Consider the following 25,009-nt stretch of genomic DNA (forward strand, 5'->3'; position numbering starts at 1 on the left):
AAGACAAAACTTTGCATAAGTTTCACATTTATTTTTCAAGTTGTAAGACATTGTAAACATGCTTTTAACACTTATTGGTCACATATCCCACAGGTAGTTAAGCTGCAGTGCAGTGCTCACAGACACTCACAAAGCCATATTTCTGGGATATTAAAAAACAAACAGTGCTGTTATACAGAGCATTGACTTCAAAGGCAGCGGTGACGACATATACAGACAACTTCAAAATAACACCCTGCATCAGTGCAGAAACTGAAACAATGAAATAGATATGCTTCAAACTGCTTCAATGTTTTATTGAAATATGTTGTATGTTGAGCGTTATCGTCAACAACTGTACATTCAGCCATCATAGAATTATGAAGCGTGACAATGTTTCCCTGAATGTTACAACATTTTTGGTGCTGTTTACTTAAGAGACACACCCCTTCCTTGTGACACATTCGTTAAAGAACCAATCAGCGTACCCGTAACAGTTTAAAAAATAAATGCTGGTCAGTCAGGATGTGTCACACGAACAGGTTACATGTTTTTCATTTTTTTTTTTTTTTTTTTTTTAGTACTTATTTAAAATGTAATTTCATCACGAATAATTGAACTGCCTAGAAAAGTCTTTACAAGTAGTGGTATGCGTGGTATGGAGAGCAAAACTTTCAAAAGGAATACAGTATTAGTTACTTTCACCATGATTGACAGTTTATCTAAAAAGATCTACTTCAAAAAGTGCCAATTGACACAATGAAATAAACACTTATTTAAAACCCGTTCTAGAAATGTTTACAATAATTTATTTTGTGAAAATGACACTGAACCCAGATTAACCAAGTACTGAAATGTAAACAGCAGGACATGGAAAAAATATTATATATATATATATATATATATATATATATATATATATATATATATATATATATATATATATATATATAATTATTTAAATCCTGCCAAAAGCAATACACGTAAACTGCTCTTCTAACTGAGCTTCTTTCCTGTAACATTCTGGGATGTGGAAGCATCTTACATGAACAACACATTCATCTGTTAAAGGATTTACACACTTAGAACTGTGTATTAAAAACAGTTTAGCAGATTACATGTGTGGAAGTATCATATATGAACAACATCATATACACCCAACGCAGTAAAGAAACAGTCAGTTACACACACATATTCTCCTTTGTTGCAGCTGAAGGGTTTGGTGTAGTTATGAGTTCAATTTGAGCATCTGGACATTAGGCAAGGTATATGTAAATATTCAGTTTACACAACATAAGGAAATATGAGCTGATAGCTTTAATGGATGAGGTAGGGTTATAATGTGCTTTGGGCAAAAAAGAGAGAAAATAATGTTTCTACATTTATGTATAGGGAAAGGTTGATACCCAAATTAAGAGGTGGACTTGACACAGGAGTTTCAATAACAGCGACAATTCTCAGCATTTTTCACCTGATCTCTTTATGACAATAAACAACAAGATGCCACACAAGAGGTAGTTTCAGCGTTGAAATAGGAATCAATTTACGCATCAACTAGAATAACACATTCCACAGTTAATAATAATAATAATAAAAGAACAGGCAGTGTCAGCTGATCTGGAACTGCATGCCTGAGCGCTCATTTGTACATGCATTGCACTTCTTTCATTAACTTTTAAGGAACATCATACACAAGCCCAGGATATGGCAGGATTATTCAGCAAGACTAAAGTGGGAATTCTGTTAAATAAAACAAATTGTAGGTACTGGGGAGAAAGCAATTTATCTAACGAAATTGATCTTGGGCAAAATTTGAAATGTGACTGGTGACAATTTTTTTTTTTTTTTAATCCTAAAATCAAAATAATGGACAACTAGCCTGCAATAACCTAGAATTTACTCTTTGACAAAATGACAGTTTGTTTGGGAATCCGGTTCACACTGAGCTTGCACAGACTCTTAGAATAAAGTTGCATCCTGGGTTTGGGCTGCAGTTCTGATGTTTCTTAAACAGTGCATGAAAGAAGCTACCAACCCAAAGCTTGGCTCCCCAGTGGACCAGTACATATAAAGATCCCTGAGCTACAAACCCACCCTGCAAGCAGGAGGTATGGGCCCATGGAGAACCAGCCATGGGGTTCTTCAGCAATGTAGCATTACTTTGTTTTACACTTTGTCAATAATCTTATACATTAGTTCAATAGTTTTCCTATACAGCTAGTCCGCCCCCCCCCCCCCCCCCCCCAACACACACACACATCGTTCCCACACATACTTTTTTCTGCCCTCGGCTACATGGCAGGAATGATTGCCGTTTATCATCCTGAGAAAAACAAGGAGATACATCTTCACAGACACCTAGCTTTAATTAGCAAATTAATACAACAAAAACAACAACAGAAATAAAACCCTTCACTTAATGAAAACAAAAAAGGAAAACATTCACAAATAGGTTTCAAAGTAAGGAAATAAAGAAATTCAAGTTCAACAGAAGTCATGGATTTGAAGGAACGGATTGTGTAAACCCTTAAGTTAAAATCGCAGTTCTGCAGTACTTCCGCTTGTACATTCTTGAAGCATGCAGCTATGCAAGGACACTGGAAATCTGTTCTACAAAGTGGCAGTGAAGGCTTTTGTAACACAGTGAAACATCTTTAACAACTGTTATGCCAGCTTCATCTTAGCGACCATGTATGTGCATTAAAAATGTGCATTTATCATTGTCTGGTGCAAACATTACAATTGTAAACACTGTGCTATGCAACTTATCTTCAAAACTCAATATTTCCTCTTCCATCTACTGTCTATACATGTATTATATTGTTCATACTAATAAGCACAAACCCTTGGCACCTAACCCTGAAAACACATTTTATTCCCATGAATTTTAACCAAGTTTGTCTTTATAAACCTCAAGACCCTAAATACCCTTCAAACCCATTTTAATAAGAAATGCCGACAAAAGGACCTAAACGTCTCTAAATCTAATCTAGCACACCTTAAACTACTGTACTTCAGCAACACAATACCTGAGTAACTTCAGAATGCAACACAACACATTCACTTTACCCTGTTCAAAACACGTCATAAAAAGGACCTGAGAAAGCATAAACAAAACAACAACAACAACAACAACTGGTAGGGACCCGTTGTTCTGCATAGCATACATGAGTGCAACATGCCTTCATATCTACCTCCTCGGATTCATTCAGGAGCTGGACACACAATGTTATTGGAAACTTGGAAATGCCTACTTTGTACTGAGGCCTAACAAGAAAGGCCTGAACCACATTCTATTCAAATCATTACTGTGATTCATGTGGTTGCAAAGCACAGCCATACTAGAACAGGACTAAAGCCCACCTACAGTAAGAGGCTGAAATAAATGAAGGAAGGCAGAGCTGAAACAGTATCATAAATGCATATAAGCCTTTACATTCTTTCAACAAGGCCATTCTGCAACAGCACCGCCTTTAAGAATGCACTTTGCTGCTGTTAAAACACGGGGCATAGCATTTTCTAGCTGTGGTTAGGGAACATCTTATTCTTTTTTTCTTGTGGACCCCAGTCAAGTTTCCTTTTTTTTTCTTTTTCGAATACCTGTATTTATTGGTCACATTGTGTACTCTGCCTTTCTAACAGCTGAGTGAGGTAGAATTGCACATGAGAGGGATTTTGCATTTCAATTCTGGATTGAGACCAATAACAAAACCACCTTGTAGTTCATTTTGATCATTATTGTTATTATTATTATTATTATTATTATTATTATTATTATTATTATTATTATTATTTATCAACAGCATTAATAACAGGCAAACAAATAAAAAACAATTGTTACCCATAGATTAATGATTTTCTTTTAAATAAGATTGTAATTTTTAATTAGGTTGTAATAAACTAAGTTTTTTACGGCTGTTTATTTAAACAAATTAAATTCTGATAAATCAAAAGTAATTTACTTGGGGCTACATTCGGCTTGTGTTTGTTTGGTTTTCCATACAGACCAAAAGTAATTAAAGGTGCAGCTTCCCCCAAAATATTATTTACATATTTATTTAAAATATCATCTGTCTAGGCAGAAAATGTGCTGCTTCCTGAGTTAAAATAGAGCTTGAAAATACCCTCCTGCTTGTGCGAGTGACAGCCAGAGCACCAGAGCATGCCTTCTTGACATATATAACGAGGCTGGTAGCCTACAAGAGTACAGGAAGCTTGTATCCCTACTAGAACTACCGTTGGGGTAGGTAAACAAATTGGGCATCTGCAGACACATACACTTCTATTGGGGTGGACAATTGATCAGGACTGTTGCAGCTTGAAGCCTCTTTGGTTAAAGAGGAACAACAACTCTTCAGAATGAAATCTTCAAAGCTGAGAGCAAGTGATACAAAAGACAAATATGCAAACAACATATAACATTAAACACATTCTGAATTGGTCGAATTGCAAAGACTGTAGTATCTGTAGTATTAGCTGTGCAATGGAACTAGAAGATGGCAGCTTTCAGACACAGACCATATGATATCGGAGAAAGCACTTGACTGGGAGATGTTTTAAAAGCAAAATGGTACCATATTCCTGAGGTAGTCTTAATAAAAACACAATTCAAATATTTGTTTCAGCCCCTACTCAGAAAGAAATAAAAATCAAAAACAAAAATATAAAAGAATAACTAGTCCTAAAAATGGCAACACTGTAACAATTTAACACTGAACACACTGTAAACTGCAAGAACAATGCATTTTCTGCATTTTTTGTACAGAAGCATGTGCACTGTGTTGAAGATCATACATTCAACTCTGTCATGAAATAAATATACAAGAAAAAAAAGTAAAAAAACAGCTGCTTGTCACATTCCTGGGGAGTCCCCTGTCCCCCCGCCTCCAAGGTTAACCTCGGTGGTTCATTTGTATCAGTTCCCTGCTGGAGGCAGCGCTGGAAGGCAGTGGAACTGGAGGCCTGGAGCCGCCCTCTTCACTCTTTGGTAATGCTGGACTTGCAGGAGTGTAGGACTGCTTTGAACAGGAGAGGCAGTTGCTCCAGGGGAACATTCACCATTTTCCCTAAGGAGAGAAAAACAAAGAATCAGCAACTGAGCTGACAAAAGTTACACACACTAAAGGACAACCTGCAAAGCTGAACATTAAAGGATATCACTGCCTAACGCATATGAAAACATACTATTCAGATTGTTGGCCCACATGGCAATGAAATGACAAAAGAGGGACAAGCAATAAAAGGGAAGAGATTACAGGGGTTTTTTTTTCGCTGAATTTTTTATTAATTTAATTTTTCGGTGCTTATTTTTAGCTTTTGCTTGTTATATACTGTATGAAAATATTGTTTTCAGTTACTTTCGTTTTTTTCTGTCACAATATGTATAGTAGGGTAACTCGACAGTACTTACACATCCTTTGCTGTCTTTCACAACTATACCCTTACGGGCACATTCTTCTGTGGATGCATTCTTTTACATTTCGCCACAATTTGCAGTTCTGTTTTAATAAATTCCACGAGCGTGTAAATACTGCCTGTCGAACTGGAATATAGCTTTAAATCTCGCCAGCAAGAACAATCCTCTGTTCCTTGAAATCTTGTTTTAAATCTCACAAGCGTGTTACAATCCTCCAATAGAAATGTAGGAATTTGCTGCCACTTGGTAGCTGGGGTGGGTTTAAGTATTCAGAATGAATCAATCCGAAATACAAGTCAGGAAGAGTTTATTGGATGTAACCGATTTCTTTTTTTTTGTATCAGGGGTGTTTTATAGGTTTTTATCGGTTAAAACCGAAAATCAGAAGCCCTACTTATAATAAAGAAGTCAGTGTAAAGTTTTTTTTTTTTTTTTAAGTTATATGAATATATTCATAAAAAATTAAAAATACAATTTCTAAACATTATTTTAAACAGTGCTTTGACAGTGAAAATTAATTCCAACCCTCTCTATAACAGTTACAAAAGGTACAGTATTAGCTTACTATATGCTCCTTGATAGCCTGTGTATGGATTCTTTTGAAAACTCCAGATAACTAAATCTATGAGTGTGCTTTACGCCCCTTACTGCTTGAGTTTAGTTTTTTTTTTTCATTTAGTAGTCACCAATTGATTTTACCCTGTTTTTTCTCCCAATTTGAAATATCCAATGCATTTTAGGCTCAGCTCATCGCTACCACCCCCGCGCTGACTCTGGAGAAGCGAAGACGAACACACATTGTCCTCCGAAACGTGTGCCGTCAGCCGACTGCTTCTTTTCACTCTGCAGGCCCACCATGCAGCCAACCTAGAGCTACAGCGTCGGAGGACAACGCAGCTCACAGGCAAGCCTGCAGGCACCCGGCCAGTCTACAGGGGGAGCCGAGAACACCCTGGCCGACCTAAGCCCCCCCGTCCTGTGCGGCGCTCGGCCAATTGTGTGCCACCCCCTGGGAACTCCCATCCACGGTCGGCAGTGGAATAGCCTGGACTCGAGTGCATCCTGCACTCCACGCAGAGTGCCTTTACTGGATGCACCACTCAGGAGTCCTGCTTGAGTTTAGTTTGAGCAGTGAGGGGAAGCTTGAATGCAGTCAGTGCTGGTGTTCCCCACCCTGCGCACCACCACTCTCATTAGCTTTGAGCAGTGAGGGGAAGCTTGAACGCAGTCAGTGCTGGTGTTCCCCACCCTGAGCACCACCGCTCTCATTAGCTTTGAGCAGTGAGGGGAAGCTTGAACGCAGTCAGTGCTGGTGTTCCCCACCCTGCGCACCACCGCTCTCATTAGCTTTGAGCAATGAGGGGAAGCTTGAACGCAGTCAGTGCTGGTGTTCCCCACCCTGCGCACCACCGCTCTCATTAGCTTTGAGCAGTGATGGGAAGCTTGAACGCAGTCAGTGCTGGTGTTCCCCACCCTGCGCACCACCGCTCTCATTAGCTTTGAGCAGTGAGGGGAAGTTTGAACGCAGTCAGTGCTGGTGTTCCCCACCCTGCGCACCACCGCTCTCATTAGCTTTGAGCAGTGAGGGGAAGCTTGAACGCAGTCAGTGCTGGTATTCCCCACCCTGCGCACCACCGCTCTCATTAGCTTTGAGCAGTGAGGGGAAGCTTGAACGCAGTCAGTGCTGGTGTTCCCCACCCTGAGCACCACCGCTCTCATTAGCTTTGAGCAGTGAGGGGAAGCTTGAACGCAGTCAGTGCTGGTATTCCCCACCCTGCGCACCACCGCTCTCATTAGCTTTGAGCAGTGAGGGGAAGCTTGAATGCAGTCAGTGCTGGTGTTCCCCACCCTGCGCACCACCGCTCTCATTAGCTTTGAGCAGTGAGGGGAAGCTTGAACGCAGTCAGTGCTGGTGTTCCCCACCCTGCGCACCACCGCTCTCATTAGCTTTGAGCAGTGAGGGGAAGTTTGAACGCAGTCAGTGCTGGTGTTCCCCACCCTGCGCACCACTGCTCTCATTAGCTTTGAGCAGTGAGGGGAAGCTTGAACGCAGTCAGTGCTGGTATTCCCCACCCTGCGCACCACCGCTCTCATTAGCTTTGAGCAGTGAGGGGAAGCTTGAACGCAGTCAGTGCTGGTGTTCCCCACCCTGAGCACCACCGCTCTCATTAGCTTTGAGCAGTGAGGGGAAGCTTGAATGCAGTCAGTGCTGGTGTTCCCCACCCTGCGCACCACCGCTCTCATTAGCTTTGAGCAGTGAGGGGAAGCTTGAACGCAATCAGTGCTGGTGTTCCCCACCCTGCGCACCACCGCTCTCATTAGCTTTGAGCAGTGAGGGGAAGCTTGAACGCAGTCAGTGCTGGTGTTCCCCACCCTGAGCACCACCGCTCTCATTAGCTTTGAGCAGTGAGGGGAAGCTTGAACGCAGTCAGTGCTGGTGTTCCCCACCCTGAGCACCACCGCTCTCATTAGCTTTGAGCAGTGAGGGGAAGCTTGAACGCAGTCAGTACTGGTGTTCCCCAGCCTGAGCACCACCGCTCTCATTAGCTTTGAGCAGTGAGGGGAAGCTTGAACGCAGTCAGTACTGGTGTTCCCCACCCTGAGCACCACCGCTCTCATTAGCTTTGAGCAGTGAGGGGAAGCTTGAACGCAGTCAGTACTGGTGTTCCCCACCCTGCGCACCACCGCTCTCATTAGCTTTGAGCAGTGAGGGGAAGCTTGAACGCAGTCAGTACTGGTGTTCCCCACCCTGAGCACAACCACTCCCATTACCTGCAATGTAGCGGATCTCAGGCAGACACATCATGAGCTCTGGGAAGCGCTTGGGCTGGTGTGGATACCTGAACTCTGTGTAGTCCTGGCACACGTACCAGTAACGCTTGTTCAACTGCTCCAACTGGGACACATTCGTGAGGCCTCGGATATCTGCTTAAAGAGACACCAAACCATTGCTTTAAATTAGCATGTAACATCACAAACGCTATCATGGTATATCATTTAATACCAGTATTGTTGACTTTGCATCACTAGGATTTAGAGCTTAGGGAAGCATTGCTCTCCTGTTTCTGCATCACTTTACATGTATTTAAAGTGTGTTAATCTGCCACCTTTTAGGGATAAAGATCTTTTACAGCAAATCCTTTGCAGTTGTGCTCAAGGGGCATTTAGACCCATATTCCCTGACATTACAATGGAAAGTATAAGTGAATGAGATAGGGAATCTTAAACACCCTCACTGTAACTATATTTGAATCAATTAAAACATGCATGTTTGTGCAACCAAAAAGGAAAGCATATGTCTTATAAATCAGAACAGTACAGTTACATTTTGCTTAATTCATCAGTGCGGCATTTGCGGCCTCTCTTTGGAGGTGCTGGTTTGCAAGGTCTACGTAATACAGCACCTCAGTAGAAAGAGAGGGGTGTTCCTATAGAGTGGTAACTATGCACTGGACTGGTTACGAATCCCTTCATTACCTTGATTAAGGAAATTAATGGCCTTCATGCAGGCATACTCTTCATTGCTGACCTTCAGCTGATTGAATTTCCGAAAGAGGTATATCAAACGCTCCATCACCTCCATGCCATCCTCGCTAAACCTAAACAAAGAAAAAGAAAAACCTATTAACAAAAAGAGGTAATCAAACGCTCCATCACCTCCATGCCATCCTCGCTAAACCTAAACAAAGAAAAAGAAAAACCTATTAACAAAAAGAGGTATATCAAACGCTCCATCACCTCCATGCCATCCTCGCTAAACCTAAACAAAGAAAAACCTATTAACAAAAAGAGGTATATCAAACGCTTCATCACCTCCATGCCATCCTCGCTAAACCTAAACAAAGAAAAACCTATTAACAAAAAGAGGTATATCAAACGCTCCATCACCTCCATGCCATCCTCGCTAAACCTAAACAAAGAAAAACCTATTAACAAAAAGAGGTATATCAAACGCTCCATCACCTCCATGCCATCCTCGCTAAACCTAAACAAAGAAAAACCTATTAACAAAAAGAGGTATATCAAACGCTCCATCACCTCCATGCTATCCTCGATAAACCTAAACAAAGAAAAAGAAAAACCTATTAACAAAAAGAGGTATATCAAACGCTCCATCACCTCCATGCCATCCTCGCTAAACCTAAACAAAGAAAAAGAAAAACCTATTAACAAAAAGAGGTATATCAAACGCTCCATCACCTCCATGCCATCCTCGCTAAACCTAAACAAAGAAAAACCTATTAACAAAAAGAGGTATATCAAACGCTCCATCACCTCCATGCTATCCTCGATAAACCTAAACAAAGAAAAAGAAAAACCTATTAACAAAAAGAGGTATATCAAACGCTCCATCACCTCCATGCCATCCTCGCTAAACCTAAACAAAGAAAAAGAAAAACCTATTAACAAAAAGAGGTATATCAAACGCTCCATCACCTCCATGCCATCCTCGCTAAACCTAAACAAAGAAAAACCTATTAACAAAAAGAGGTATATCAAACGCTCCATCACCTCCATGCCATCCTCGCTAAACCTAAACAAAGAAAAAGAAAAACCTTTCAGCCCATCTTGCTCGTTTGGTTGTTAGTAGCTTATTGATCCCAGAATCTCATCAAGCAGCTTCTTGAAGGATCCCAGGGTGTCAGCTTCAACAACATTACTCGTCAGCTTCAACAACATTACTAAAATGTTTAAAAGGAAAACCCATATTGCCCTTCCTGGTGTTTTGCTATACAACATTAAAACACAGTGTACTTAAACCCCCTTAAAAGAAGTGTTTCACCCCTTATTAACATTATATAAATTACAATATAAATGATTGGGGTAGCTGTATTAAGATCTGCAGCTAGGTTTAAAGGAAAGCAATTTGGGATTGTCCTATACATTGCAGGTGCAAAACTGCAAGGACAGTCCTTGTAATGAACCAAGTGGAGAGACTCAGTCAGCAATAATAAATTCAACCTAACTGCAGGAATTAGTTACTTTTCAAAATTCATAAAGTATCTGTCCAAAATATTTTCATGTCTTTCTTTTCTCATGTCTTCCTCCCTTCCACTCAACAAAGCTGGTCTGTTCATTTCACCCCAGACCTCACTCCTCCACACCTCCTCTCTATGCGGTGTTAAACTGCTCCAGCACTACAACTGCAACACAGTATTCTACACGAGGTAGCAAGCTGCATTGGAAAAGAAGGGGCCCCCGTTTTATCACAGCTGAAAGGAAAATAAAACTGACAATGTTACTAAATTAGTCTGAAACAGCACAGGTGGTTAATTTAAGGACTCCAAAGTCAACCTAAATGCATATTTTTAAAACATATTTAAATCTTCAGGTTTTTATTTTGTAATAGGTTCATTTAATCTGTGCTGTCCTGGTTGCCTATGGGGTCCCTAAAACCATTTGTTTTTGGGTTTTATTCAGTAAGAAATTCAGTATTTATTTTCAGTACAAAATGCTCAAAAGCTCTTGTCTTAAACACATTTCAAATAAGACTTTAGCAGTATTTACAGTAGTAATCAGATAAACCATACTGGACAGTTTCCCACTATATGAAGCAATGCAGCATTAAATCACCCATCCTTTCCAAACATACAGATTAGCCGGAGAAACAGAAGCCATAAATCTGATAGAATATTAGGGGCAGAGGGTGAAAAAAAAGATAATTCAGGCATAATTTACCAAGAAAGAAAACACTGATCTAATAATTCCAAATGTATGCACATTTTAAGACAGCGACTGTCCTTGTTCCTGATACTGGTGTTATATTAAATTTACACTGTTTCTAGTTTCTCCCTTGTACAATGCCTCCAGTGTAATAGGCTTTTAAAGATAGGGCCCTGTTCAGTCAAAGGAACATTTTCAGACAGGAATAAAACTAAAAACAACCATTTACCTGCTCGCTCTGAAACAAAGTTTTTGTTTTATTCCTATTTGAAAATGTGAATTTTGCCTTTGCTTTGACTGAAATATATTAGAATTAAAATAAATATCGATAGGTACTTTTTTGTGCTTATCTTTGTTTTGTGCACGTTTCACCATTTCTTGGATGTAATGTTAGTTTCTTCCTTGCCCTTTTTAAGATGTTTTGCATTGTTTTAGCCGTGTTTTGGTCTGGCTTTCACCTGCTCCCTCCTGTAAAAGAACATGTCCAGCTGTTGTCCTCAAAAAATAGTTACTTCTAGCCACTTATTCGTAATCAGCGGGTCCTCATAATCGCAAAAGTAAGAACTGGTTCAAATATTTGTATAAAAGTATCGGATTATAGCCAATCAATTTAAAACGACTATACAAGGCCAGGGGTGTATGATAAATGTTGGGTGAAGACTGTGTGAAATGAAGCCAGTTATCGTGCTCCCCATGTAGAGTGTGACATGGGGAGCACGATAACTGGCTTCATTTCACACAATATCCTCAGTGAAAGTCGGTATATTACATTGCAGTTTATTAACATCGGCGCATTATAAGGTTCTACTGTAGTTTGGTATGCTGGGTAATGTGTCAGAGGTCATTCGTACTGGCCCCACCCAATCCGCCAAGGTTCTGAGGCTGAAAATGTACTGACTTTAAAAGAGCAGGGTAATGTTTTATCATTTTAATGTTCAAACTGCATCCAAAAAGCTGTGCAATCCATCGGAGTCATGGGAAACGTGCATGCAAAGACAGTAAACATGCACACCTGGAATATTCCCTTTAACTGTGTTCTTAATACTTGGGTGCTTTATTTTGGTTCCATCGTACAGTATGAAGACTGCTGGTTTTTCCACTTTTTTGTCCTAAACTTTACATTTAAATGGATCCCTATAACCTTAAGTAAACATATCACTTAAAAAGGAATTGGATACTGTAGGAAACAAATATAACAAGGTTGCTTCCCTTTGAGACTTTGCTTTAAATATGGAATGATATGTAATGTATGATCATTAAAAGTGGACAATGACTTGTTTACACTGGGTAGCAATATGTATATGTGGATTTATTTATAACCATGTCTAAATGATTCCTATAAATACACTTCATTTTGCAAGAAGAGTGACTGCTCAGATAGCGAAGTCAAACAGGGCATCTGATAATGCTGTTTCCTGAACATTACATCTTCCAAACTGCTCTATAATATCAACTGGTGAAACCAAATACATCTTTCCTGAGCATGTAATCACTTTTAATGATTTGGTGCTCCCCTGATAGTGCGTTTCAGTGTCATGGCCAATGTAGTCATTACTTTGAGTCAACATGAAGCAGGAGGTCCTGAAGAATAAGCAGTTTTGCATCATAAATGAATGTGAAGGGGATAATCCACGCCATTCGGTCACCCCAAAGAAATACAAAGCAGATTGATGTGAGCTTGCGATAAGCACAACAGCATACTGTATATCATTAGATTTGTATCATGTGATAAGTCAATGCTGAAGATTAGGCAACTGTAAACATAGAAAACGTGTTCCAATCAAAGTGCCATTGCTCGAAGATGCATTATTAAATCACCACCATTAAGACTGGGGTTTTTAAAATCTAGTTTTCTAATTCAATTATATCGTGAAACACACACTTAATACATACATTAAGGGCGTGTATTTGAATTGCTCATGCTTACCTGTGCAGCTCATCGGAGGAGGAGGGCGTGTATTTGAATTGCTCATGCTTACCTGTGCAGCTCGTCGTCGGAGGGTGTGTATTTGGAGGTGACGGTGCCCAGGTCTCCAAAGATCTGTGTGCTGTACACTGTGAGGCAGGACAACAGCAGCAGCTCCTGCCACGTGGAGCTCAGCAGGCAGGTGTAGTCTTTGATTGACAGCTCGCAGAAAAAGGGCAGCTTCTTGATCCAGGCTATCTGCCTGAAGAGCAGCTCATCCGCCAACCGGCACAGCAAGGCGAAGAGCTCAGCCTGCGTCACTTTGTAGCTGAGACACAGACAATGTATATTATAAAACAGCAGAAAGTGCTTGATGAGTGGATAGCTTCTTCAGCTTGTACTGTATATTATTTTACCTAGATACCTTGTACCTAGATTATTTTGTTGGAAGTATAAAACACAGAATGCTGCTGGTACTTTGGGCTAGAGTCTCAAAGTTTGTTAAAGGAAAAACACACCCAATATCAATCAATCAATATAATCAATTTATTTTATATAGCGCCTTTCATAGTGGACCACCATCACAAAGCGCTTTACAAGATGCACAAAACCAGAAATAAACAATTCAGACATTTAATTAAAAGGACCTGTAACAGTGTTTCTTGTTTGTTTAAGAATTGTATTGGGGTTTGTCCTTTCAGAAATACATTTGGGATTATAAAGCTTTGAGAATCTGTCAATTTTTGTAAAAAATGGTAAATGTACTATAGAAATGTATATTCTATGTTGCCATGGAAACATAAAGCTATACTGAAAATATATCCTTGTAATCTTCAAGTAAATATATAGGTACATGCCAACAATATAAATAGAACAATGTATGGGTCAGAACATATTATTGTGATTTGCATCACCCTATAGAATTAACTAATTTTGCTTCATAAAGTTGAATGAAACCTGCTGAATAATGTTACATTAATACATTGAATTAAATACTGCTTTGTAGTTTTCCATATACTTAACAGAAAAACTGACACAAATTGAAAAATGTGACATTTTGAAATCTAACACACATAAAATACTGTACTACTATTATGTCTTTTGGTAGACTTTTGCAATATCATGTTGTAGTTTCTTTGATAAAAGATTTTGTTCAGTCCTAGAATTCAAGGTGATGCCACATGCTTGGCCGCAGCTGTATGTGTTGAGTTGATTTTGGGCACTGATGCACGTGTGGTGCCGTGCTTGGACCACACGGCTATACTATACCATCGTGTGATCATTAGGGCACGCAACTTCTGAGATTAAGGTGTACATTAATTAACTTCTGACTTGACCCTCTCAGCATACCTTAATTCATTCAGGTGGCACTATTTTAATATACTCGAGTGCGTGCAACGCAATAAGGGCACTTCTTATTTCAATTCAGGATTTCTGCAAGCCTGGGAATCAAGCTACATCATGTCAGTACGATACAGGGTGTCCCACTTGAAAGTAGCCTCGTAGGTATTCCAGTTAGGTGTTGGCATTCAGTCCATGTCCACATCGGGAGTGACACTCCTGTATAAACCGCGTTGTAATAACGAGGATTCCTGTACATGTCTGTGCTGCTCCATCATGGGATTATTTATTTATTATTTACTTGTACGTTGTAATACGTGTATTACTTACTGAGCTACTCTCAGTGGGACACCCCGTATAACCAATGCTGTTGCAAAGTGGATAGCTACCGATTTTATTTCAATGTCCACATTTTTTTTTAAATATATTTTTTTTAAATGGCAATGAAAAACAGTTTATGAGTATATGGATACCCTTTTAAAAGGAAACTGATAAAAAATATGCAGTTTAATTTGAAATGCAGTAAGGTGAGTAATAAACTGACTCTGTTGTGATTGAGCAGTTGGTTCAAACAATTTAACAGCAAACACCTGAGTTTTTCTGTATAAATCTGTGCAAATAAATATAAAACCATAAAGATGGGCCAACAATATAATAATAATAGCAATAATAATATCAGTAATAAAACAAATTTGAATGAGATGGATGCAGTAATTTTTTGAATCGCTTGACAGCCCTAGTGATAACATATTCCGACCCATACATTATTCTTTTTATATAACCTTAACCTATTTATATAGCCTTAACCCTAAATTTACCCAAAATGTAAATTTAAATGTCAAGGTCCCAAACGTTTGAATTCATTAACCGCACAAAAAATACTGATGTTTTCTTTTTGTTTGCAATTTCATTCCTGCTTAGATGATTACTGTCTATTATAAAGTGCCGTGCCAATGTACAGGTAGTGGACAAAAAAATGGAAACATCAATGTAAAGTCACTTAATAGGTTGTTGGGCCACTATGGTATCCCGCTCTGTGGAGTTCTCGGCTGACCGTTTTTGATGAAACTGGCTGCTCGCGTCCCAGGTTCAAATTTGCAGTCAATTGATCTGCAGTTGCTCGCCTGTTTTGCCTTGCACTTTGAATTAATGCACGGATATCACGATCCTGGAGTATGCGCTTCCGCCCACTGTTGCCCTTTGCTGATGATGTCTTTCCCTCGGAGTTCCATGCCGACATCACCTTAGACACCGTTGCTTGTGAAACATCAGCAAGTTGAGCTGTCTTGGTGACTGAAGCTCCTGCCAAACGCACCCCAACAATCACCCCTCTTTCAAAGTCACTGAAGTCTCCTCTTGCAGCCATGCTAGCCATAATTATAGGCAACCAGGCCTGTCCAGCATTTTTATACATGACCCTAAGAATGCTGGGATGTTATTTGCTTAATTAACGCATGAGCCACACCTGTGTGGAAGCCCTTGCTTTCAATATACTTGGGTGTCCCTCATTTACCCAGGTGTTTCCATTTTTTTGTCCAATACCTGTAAGAATCAGTCTTACCTGGGCTGTCTCAGGAGCTGTGATCATGTAAGCACTTTGGCAACACAAAAAGCATACTTTGAAGTACATAATAAGAATAAGACAAAAATGCTAGTACTAACGGACACCATCACATACACAACATACAATAACTTCAAAATTACCTTGAGAATACAGAACAACTGCAGAATCATATCCGGCGCAATTACATATTTCTTCATTTTAACCCTTTGTATTTGTGCTATACAACTGTGGGTGCACTAAACACAATAGGAAGCAAAGAGCCCCGGTGAATAGTGAAGATACTTACCCGTCTTCTATCAGCATCGGTGTGCAGAGAGGCTCCAAGTCTTCAGACGCCACTAACTGAGTGACTAGAGATTGTGACTGAGGGTCCAGGCTGCGCGACTGCTGGGGCAGCAGGCCGGACTGTGCAGCGTAGCTCAAAAGGTGCGGCAGGTACTGGTAGTGCGAGGACACTGGCATCCCGATGTACTGGTCCCTGAGTGCAGTGGTGTATCCATTCAGCTCCACTGACCTACTGGAAAAGGCAAGTCCACACATGTTAGATTCTAGCCACCACTGTATCACTGAATTAGTTCATCTTACACAAACTTAGCTTATTACTAATAAACCACTTGGTTCACAATTGTGGACAGGGCTCTCTTATACATGGTTTCAAAAAGCTGACTGGCACTAAAACCAGATTTCAGTATGAATTTTACACCAGTGCCAACTTTTTATTTTCTTTCTATTTAGAAGCTTAACATCACTGTGAAGAGACAGGAGTTATTTGTGAACTGTACGTGTGCATATTGGTTAAGGGTGCTGAGCAGGGAGAGGGCCGCAGGCTCTAGCTCAAAACATCTCAGTGCGACTCCCACCTTGATGATAGAGTGGAAACAGGTGACGGCTGGTTGCCCTCGGAAACCCCATTGCCTGGGGAGCTGTGATCACTGTCTCCGTTATTACTCCAGGGTATGCTGGCCTCCTCCTCAAATTCTTGCCCAGTCATAATTCTCTCAATCTCCTCGTCTGTTATCTGCAAAACACAAAGAAAGAGTCCAATTCAACCCTGCTTCCTCCCCTTCTCTCAGGAGTAATTCAATTAAATAGGCTGGAGGAAAGGAAAAATCTAACTGGTGATTTTACAGCACTAGGAAGAACCTCCTAAGGTGTGTATTTTTCATCTGGTCATCAACATTATATTCCAAAGACTGAACACTGTAAATACTTGTATTGCATTAAATATAATTCCAGTCTACTAATTGCAGTTAATCTAATTGTAAATAATATTCCCAAGTGCAGCAGTGAATATGTGCAAGCCTTGTAATTATGTGTTCTTCGCTTATGAAAAAAAAGCAAACATTTTTGGCACAAATATCATTCCACTAACAATTCCACTAACAATACTCTGTATATTGCAACAGGTCGCCAACATTTCTGGAGCAAAACAGGTTTTATGGGTGTGATTTGACAAATATTTTGGTTGCAAATATTGATGGCTTTACAGTAGTTGATAAACAAATATTAACACTGCTGTCACTATACATTGATAATGAGACCCATTGTATGTAGCAAAAACTACTAATAGCTCTGTATACACAAAGGAATTCCAAATCTTTAAAGTATGTTTTGAGACCCTGTGACAGGGAGGACTGGTTCAGCTACGCTGCTGCTTTGGTAAACAGGAAGGCTTTCCCAGAGCTGAGCTGATTGGGAGGTTCTGATTGGCTGTCTTCTTACGCCCGTTTAAGAAGGCAGCAGAGCGAAAGCTTGCTGTGTTTACATCGAGGAGGAGAGCGTCCACTTCATGGAGAGAACTACTAGATGAAACCCTTGCACTCCAAAACGGTGCTCGTGAAGGCGTTGCCCAGCCGAGCCGTCAGAAAGAGGCCGGCGTCGCCAGCAGGACGCCGGGACTTCACTAGGTCAGTTTAGGGGACTTGATCCCAAACTAGAGAGGTTTCGTAGTGTAGTAAGTCCTGGAGCAGGATGTCTCTTTCATTGAGGTAAACTTTTATTTTTAGCTTTGTTTTGTTTTCTTTATTATGTCCTGTGCTAGGATTACCATTATTGGAACCTGAGCGTCGGGCCTGTGTTGCTTAATAAATCTGTGTGCCTGTGCGGCGTGTCAACACCCACTGCTCTGTGTCTGATTCAGTATCAATACCCACTGCTCTTTGTCTGATTCAGTATCAACACCCACTGCTCTGTGTCTGATTCAGTATCAACACCCACTGCTCTGTGTCTGATTCAGTATCAATACCCACTGCTCTGTGTCTGATTCAGTATCAACACCCACTGCTCTGTGTCTGATTCATATCAACACCCACTGCTCTGTGTCTGATTCAGTATCAACACCCACTGCTCTGTGTCTGATTCAGTATTATTCAGTATCAACACCCACTGCTCTGTGTCTGATTCAGTATTATTCAGTATCAACACCCACTGCTCTGTGTCTGATTCAGTATTACTCAGTATCAACACCCACTGCTCTGTGTCTGATTCAGTATTACTCAGTATCAACACCCACTGCTCTGTGTCTGATTCAGTATTACTCAGTATCAACACCCACTGCACTGTGTCTGATTCAGTATTATTCAGTATCAACACCCACTGCTCTGTGTCTGATTCAGTATCAACACCCACTGCTCTGTGTCTGATTCAGTATCAACACCCACTGCTCTGTGTCTGATTCAGTATCAACACCCACTGCTCTGTGTCTGATTCAGTATCAACACCCACTGCTCTGTGTCTGATTCAGTATCAACACCCACTGCTCTGTGTCTGATTCAGTATCAACACCCACTGCTCTGTGTCTGATTCAGTATCAAAACCCACTGCTCTGTGTCTGATTCAGTATTACTCAGTATCAACACCCACTGCTCTGTGTCTGATTCAGTATTATTCAGTATCAACACCCACTGCTCTGTGTCTGATTCAGTATCAACACCCACTGCTCTGTGTCTGATTCAGTATTACTCAGTATCAACACCCACTGCTCTGTGTCTGATTCAGTATTACTCAGTATCAACACACACTGCTCTGTGTCTGATTCAGTATCAACACCCACTGCTCTGTGTCTGATTCAGTATTACTCAGTATCAACACCCACTGCTCTGTGTCTGATTCAGTACTACTCAGTATCAACACCCACTGCTCTGTGTTTGATTCAGTATTACTCAGTATCAACACCCACTGCTCTGTGTCTGATTCAGTATCAACACCCACTGCTCTGTGTCTGATTCAGTATTACTCAGTATCAACACCCACTGCTCTGTGTCTGATTCAGTATTACTCAGTATCAACACCCACTGCTCTGTGTCTGATTCAGTATTACTCAGTATCAACACCCACTGCTCTGTGTCTGATTCAGTATTACTCAGTATCAACACCCACTGCTCTGTGTCTGATTCAGTATCAATACCCATTGCTCTGTGTCTGATTCAGTATCAACACCCACTGCTCTGTGTCTGATTCAGTATCAACACCCACTGCTCTGTGTCTGATTCAGTATCAACACCCACTGCTCTGTGTCTGATTCAGTATCAAAACCCACTGCTCTGTGTCTGATTCAGTATTACTCAGTATCAACACCCACTGCTCTGTGTCTGATTCAGTATTATTCAGTATCAACACCCACTGCTCTGTGTCTGATTCAGTATCAACACCCACTGCTCTGTGTCTGATTCAGTATTACTCAGTATCAACACCCACTGCTCTGTGTCTGATTCAGTATTACTCAGTATCAACACCCACTGCTCTGTGTCTGATTCAGTATCAACACCCACTGCTCTGTGTCTGATTCAGTATTACTCAGTATCAACACCCACTGCTCTGTGTCTGATTCAGTACTACTCAGTATCAACACCCACTGCTCTGTGTTTGATTCAGTATTACTCAGTATCAACACCCACTGCTCTGTGTCTGATTCAGTATCAACACCCACTGCTCTGTGTCTGATTCAGTATTACTCAGTATCAACACCCACTGCTCTGTGTCTGATTCAGTATTACTCAGTATCAACACCCACTGCTCTGTGTCTGATTCAGTATTACTCAGTATCAACACCCACTGCTCTGTGTCTGATTCAGTATTACTCAGTATCAACACCCACTGCTCTGTGTCTGATTCAGTATCAATACCCATTGCTCTGTGTCTGATTCAGTATCAACACCCACTGCTCTGTGTCTGATTCAGTGTTACTCAGTATCAACACCCACTGCTCTGTGTCTGATTCAGTATTACTCAGTATCAACACCCACTGCTCTGTGTCTGATTCAGTATCAACACCCACTGTTCTGTGTCTGATTCAGTATTACTCAGTATCAACACCCACTGCTCTGTGTCTGATTCAGTATTACTCAGTATCAACACCCACTGCTCTGTGTCTGATTCAGTATTACTCAGTATCAACACAGCAGTGTGGAGTAGTGGTTAGGGCTCTGGACTCTTGACCAGAGGGTTGTGGGTTCAATCCCCGGTGGGGACACTGCTGCTGTACCCTTGAGCAAGGTACTTTACCTAGATTGCTTCAGTAAAAACCCAACTGTATAAATGGGTCATTGTATGTAAAAATAATGTGATATCTTGTAACAATTGTAAGTCGCCCTGGATAAGTCAGCTAAGAAATAAATAATAATAATAATAATAATAATAATAACACCCACTGCTCTGTGTCTGATTCAGTATTACTCAGTATCAACACCCACTGCTCTGTGTCTGATTCAGTATCAACACCCATTGCTCTATGTCTGATTCAGTATCAACACCCACTGCTCTGTGTCTGATTCAGTATTATTCAGTATCAACACCCACTGCTCTGTGTCTGATTCAGTATTATTCAGTATCAACACCCACTGCTCTGTGTCTGATTCAGTATTACTCAGTATCAACACCCACTGCTCTGTGTCTGATTCAGTATTACTCAGTATCAACACCCACTGCTCTGTGTCTGATTCAGTATCAATACCCATTGCTCTGTGTCTGATTCAGTATCAACACCCACTGCTCTGTGTCTGATTCAGTGTTACTCAGTATCAACACCCACTGCTCTGTGTCTGATTCAGTATTACTCAGTATCAACACCCACTGCTCTGTGTCTGATTCAGTATCAACACCCACTGTTCTGTGTCTGATTCAGTATTACTCAGTATCAACACCCACTGCTCTGTGTCTGATTCAGTATTACTCAGTATCAACACCCACTGCTCTGTGTCTGATTCAGTATTACTCAGTATCAACACAGCAGTGTGGAGTAGTGGTTAGGGCTCTGGACTCTTGACCAGAGGGTTGTGGGTTCAATCCCCGGTGGGGACACTGCTGCTGTACCCTTGAGCAAGGTACTTTACCTAGATTGCTTCAGTAAAAACCCAACTGTATAAATGGGTCATTGTATGTAAAAATAATGTGATATCTTGTAACAATTGTAAGTCGCCCTGGATAAGTCAGCTAAGAAATAAATAATAATAATAATAATAATAATAATAATAACACCCACTGCTCTGTGTCTGATTCAGTATCAACACCCATTGCTCTATGTCTGATTCAGTATCAACACCCACTGCTCTGTGTCTGATTCAGTATCAACACCCACTGCTCTGTGTCTGATTCAGTATCAACACCCACTGCTCTGTGTCTGATTCAGTATTACTCAGTGATGACCCACGTAGGTAACATCACCCTGTTACAGACCCCTTTCAATCCAGTTAGTACACTGCAGTTTATCTAACAGAGTAGATTATATGAACCAGATGAAGAATATATACCCTAGGTCAGAGGGAAAGCCTTGTGCTTTGTAGCAATGTAACATGCAACTGAAAAAGATTGTAAATATGTATAACATTTTGAAATTGAGTTGTTGTCCTGTATTACCTGGCTTTTATAAGATACATACTGTTGAGTCACTCAGCACATACATCAAAGGGAGCTGTTCACTTTCAATGAATTAGAGGCTGTTGTGTGCAGACAAGTCACATGTTTCTTTAGTGTTTTCAGAATACAATGCTATTTAGACAAAAGGAAAAAAATGCCTTTGCCACTGGATTGTAGCTTCCACCCCAGTCAGCAGCACAAAGAACAATACAACCTGTTTCATCTTGTGAAGCAACTGTCCCTGAAAAATCTCTACTGGTTTCTACACATTGGGGGTTAAAGATTTTATTCCACAGGATGGGTCTCAGACACGGGGGGTATTTGTATCTGCTGCAGATAGGATCCTTAAGATAGACTCCATTCACTGAGTTACGTTTTTCAAATGAATTTCATCAAGCACCAGGAGTGGTAATGGCCATTGATGAGTGAAGTGTTATTTAACGTGGTCACAGCAAAGCTGACAACATGTGCAATTACCTGGACAGGTCCGATGCTTTTGTTTCTACCTCCTGGCATCCCATCTTCCCTGATTGCTGTAAAATAAAAAGGGAACAGGTAAGACAAGTTCCATAATGACTTATGATATTAAGATTTGAACCCATTTCTGAACTTCTGGAATCATAGCTCCCAATGTTTCTTTTACAATTTCATATGAATGTTAGTTCATATTTGCTGGGTTTTATTTAGCTACACTTCAGCCACATGGGTACGTTTTATAAGATGGAAATGGAGAGTAATTGCTACTTAATTATTATTATTATTTTAATTTGTAACCCTGTTCAACAATCCATTATTCAGAAACAAAAGTGAAGATGATGGCTCCTTCTTGTACTTAGTATCTTATATAGGGCACTATAATACTTCTGCTTGTAAGAGCTTGGGTCCCTCTAGTGTTGATCAGAGTGAAGTCTCTACACAGAGTGATTCTCACTGCGCTGTAGTCACTCCAGAGGGGAGGACTGGAGCATGAGGTGCTTACTTGAGCAAGGCCACTTTCAGATAAGATAAGGACGTCTTCTAATGTATAATGTATATTAACACAAGCTGTCTTCCACGGTGTACCCCTATTTTAAGTTTACTGAGGTATACCAAGGTTAAAGCACAGTGTAGGAAAGCCTAGACAAGCAAGGTAACAAACAGGAAAGTGAAGCATAAGGGGACACTATTGTAGCCTATGGTAATAATATATGTTCTACAAAATGACTGTGAAAATTGAAACTGGTAAACTTTTAATGTGGTATGAAATTAAAATAAATATGTTGGCCTATAGTAATATCCATCTAGGTTAGGTGTTCTTCAGTTGTACAATTGAGAAGTTTCACAGAAAGACTACCCTACTAAGGTTAAGGAATGAATACATTTTAGCATCTTCTACTAAAAAATAATTACAATACAGGGGTGAAATTCTCAAGAAAAAAGTGCAAGTTTGCACAGCTGGGTGTAAACATTTAAAAAAAAACTGAGTGCCAATGAATAAATACTTTTGAATTAGCATTTTTGGAGTTTTGCAAAAAAAAAAATTCTGAAATAAATAATTGTAGACATCTATTTCTTGTAACTTTTTCCTCATCCACAAAAGCAAAATTTTTGCTACAAAAGACTTATCCTAAAATTCTTTGTTTTCCAGGAATGTCGATAAATTATAAATTTCCATTGGGGTATGTAAACTTTTGACTACAACTGTAGACTACATATATATATATATATATATATGCAATAAGGCCTGACGGGGTGTCCGTATATGTGGAATATATACAGACGCCTCGTTGTGTGGCATTAGAAGGGCATTACTGCATTTATAATCGAGGCCAAACACTGAATTTTGAAGAAAAATAGGGCAAAACATGATTTATTTTTATTAAATATCCATACTCCAATAAAGCACTCCCATTTATAACTTTGAACTACACACTAAGTTAAGATGAGTAAATTAATTTAATTGAAACATGCAAAAGTAAGTACATCTTGATACTGTGTTGAGTTGCACATTGCCACTGAAAAGATCCGCCAGTGGGAGGAGTTGAGAAAACACCGAGTTAATTTTTTTCCCTAAGTTTTTTGTTTTGTCCTGAAAGAGCGATTATTATTTTTATGCTATTTTTGGTATTTTTTTTCCATTTTGCTAGCTTCCAGTTCATTTAATTGTTCTTCATCCAAATCGTCTACTTACTACTTTTTACTAAACAAGTTTTTCTGCATCAGACATTGACAAGACCGGGCGCAGTCGAGCAATCTTCCGAAGATGAAAAAAAGACAACTTGGTAATATTCCGAACGTGCGGCTCAAAAGTTAGACAAGGGTCAAAAATGACCCCCAAGTTTTTCATTTTTGAACAAAACTCAGTTAGTACCCCAACAATAGTCATGTTTCGACAACCCAAAGGACTTTTTTGACCTGAAAAAAGAAACAAGGACCAGGAGTCACAAATGGAGATTAGATAAAGGGGCATTCAGAACAGAAAATAGGAGGCACTTATTTACACAGAGAATTGTGAGGGTGTGGAACCAACTCCCCTGTAATGTTGTTGAAGCTGACACCCTGGGATCCTTCAAGAAGCTGATTGATGAGATTCTGGGATCAATAAGCTACTAACAACCAAACGAGCAAGATGGGCCGAATGGTCTCCTCTCGTTTGTAAACTTTCTTATGTTCTTATGTTAACTGGATTTACGCAATTGATGCAGGGTACCTAATAACATAACTTCAGTCTTGTCACTGTTTATCTGCAGAAAGTTGTGTTGCATCCAGAGCTTGATGTCAGCAATACAATTTGTGAGCACAGAAACAGCCAAGTCAATATCAGGTGTGGTTGCAGATAAATCTGGGTATCATCGGCATTAATGTGAAAATTTACACCATGACTTCCAAAAATGTGACCTATCAGAAGCAAATATATGCTAAACAGGATAGGTCCCAATATGGAGCCCTGGGGAACACCAGAAGAAACCTACCCAGTAATAGACCTCAAACCGCCCAAACAGACAAAATGCTTTCTCTCGTGGAGGTAATAATTAAACCAGCCTGGGGCTGTACCAGATAAGCCAAGCATGTTCTCCAGCCGGGCAAGGACAGTATTTTGGTTCACAGTGTCAAAAGCAGCACTAAGGTCCAGTAAAATAGAGAGGGCCCCAGAATCAGAAGCCCTCAGCAGATCATTGACAACCTTGACCAGAGCTGTTTCAGTGCTGTGCAGTTGTCTAAAACCTGACTGGAGTGGTTCATAAAGATTATTTAACACAAGATGATTATTTAATGTTGTGCCACAACACGTTCAAGTACTTTAGAC

The 25,009-nt window shown here is 40.2% G+C and overlaps 1 protein-coding gene across 7 annotated transcripts in view; it reads right to left on the minus strand.

Annotated features, from left to right (window-relative positions):
* Window positions 1-3,557: 3,557 nt before the first annotated feature.
* Window positions 3,558-25,009, minus strand: part of LOC117396681 (nuclear receptor subfamily 6 group A member 1) — a 234,413-nt gene continuing 212,961 nt past the window's right edge. For 3 of the 7 annotated variants that reach the window (XM_059005239.1, XM_059005237.1, XM_059005240.1), the window contains 5 exons: window positions 22,201-22,256; window positions 16,731-16,888; window positions 16,157-16,387; window positions 13,039-13,293; window positions 9,008-9,929 (listed from right to left, as the gene is read on the minus strand). In XM_059005239.1, coding sequence (XP_058861222.1) covers window positions 9,020-9,929; window positions 13,039-13,293; window positions 16,157-16,387; window positions 16,731-16,888; window positions 22,201-22,256 — 1,610 coding nt within the window. In that variant the 3' untranslated portion in view covers window positions 9,008-9,019. The other 4 variants (XM_059005243.1, XM_059005241.1, XM_059005242.1 and 1 more) reach the window with 4 other exon arrangements.

This window comes from Acipenser ruthenus, chromosome 31 (assembly GCF_902713425.1).
Source record: "Acipenser ruthenus chromosome 31, fAciRut3.2 maternal haplotype, whole genome shotgun sequence".
Taxonomy (NCBI): domain Eukaryota; kingdom Metazoa; phylum Chordata; class Actinopteri; order Acipenseriformes; family Acipenseridae; genus Acipenser; species Acipenser ruthenus.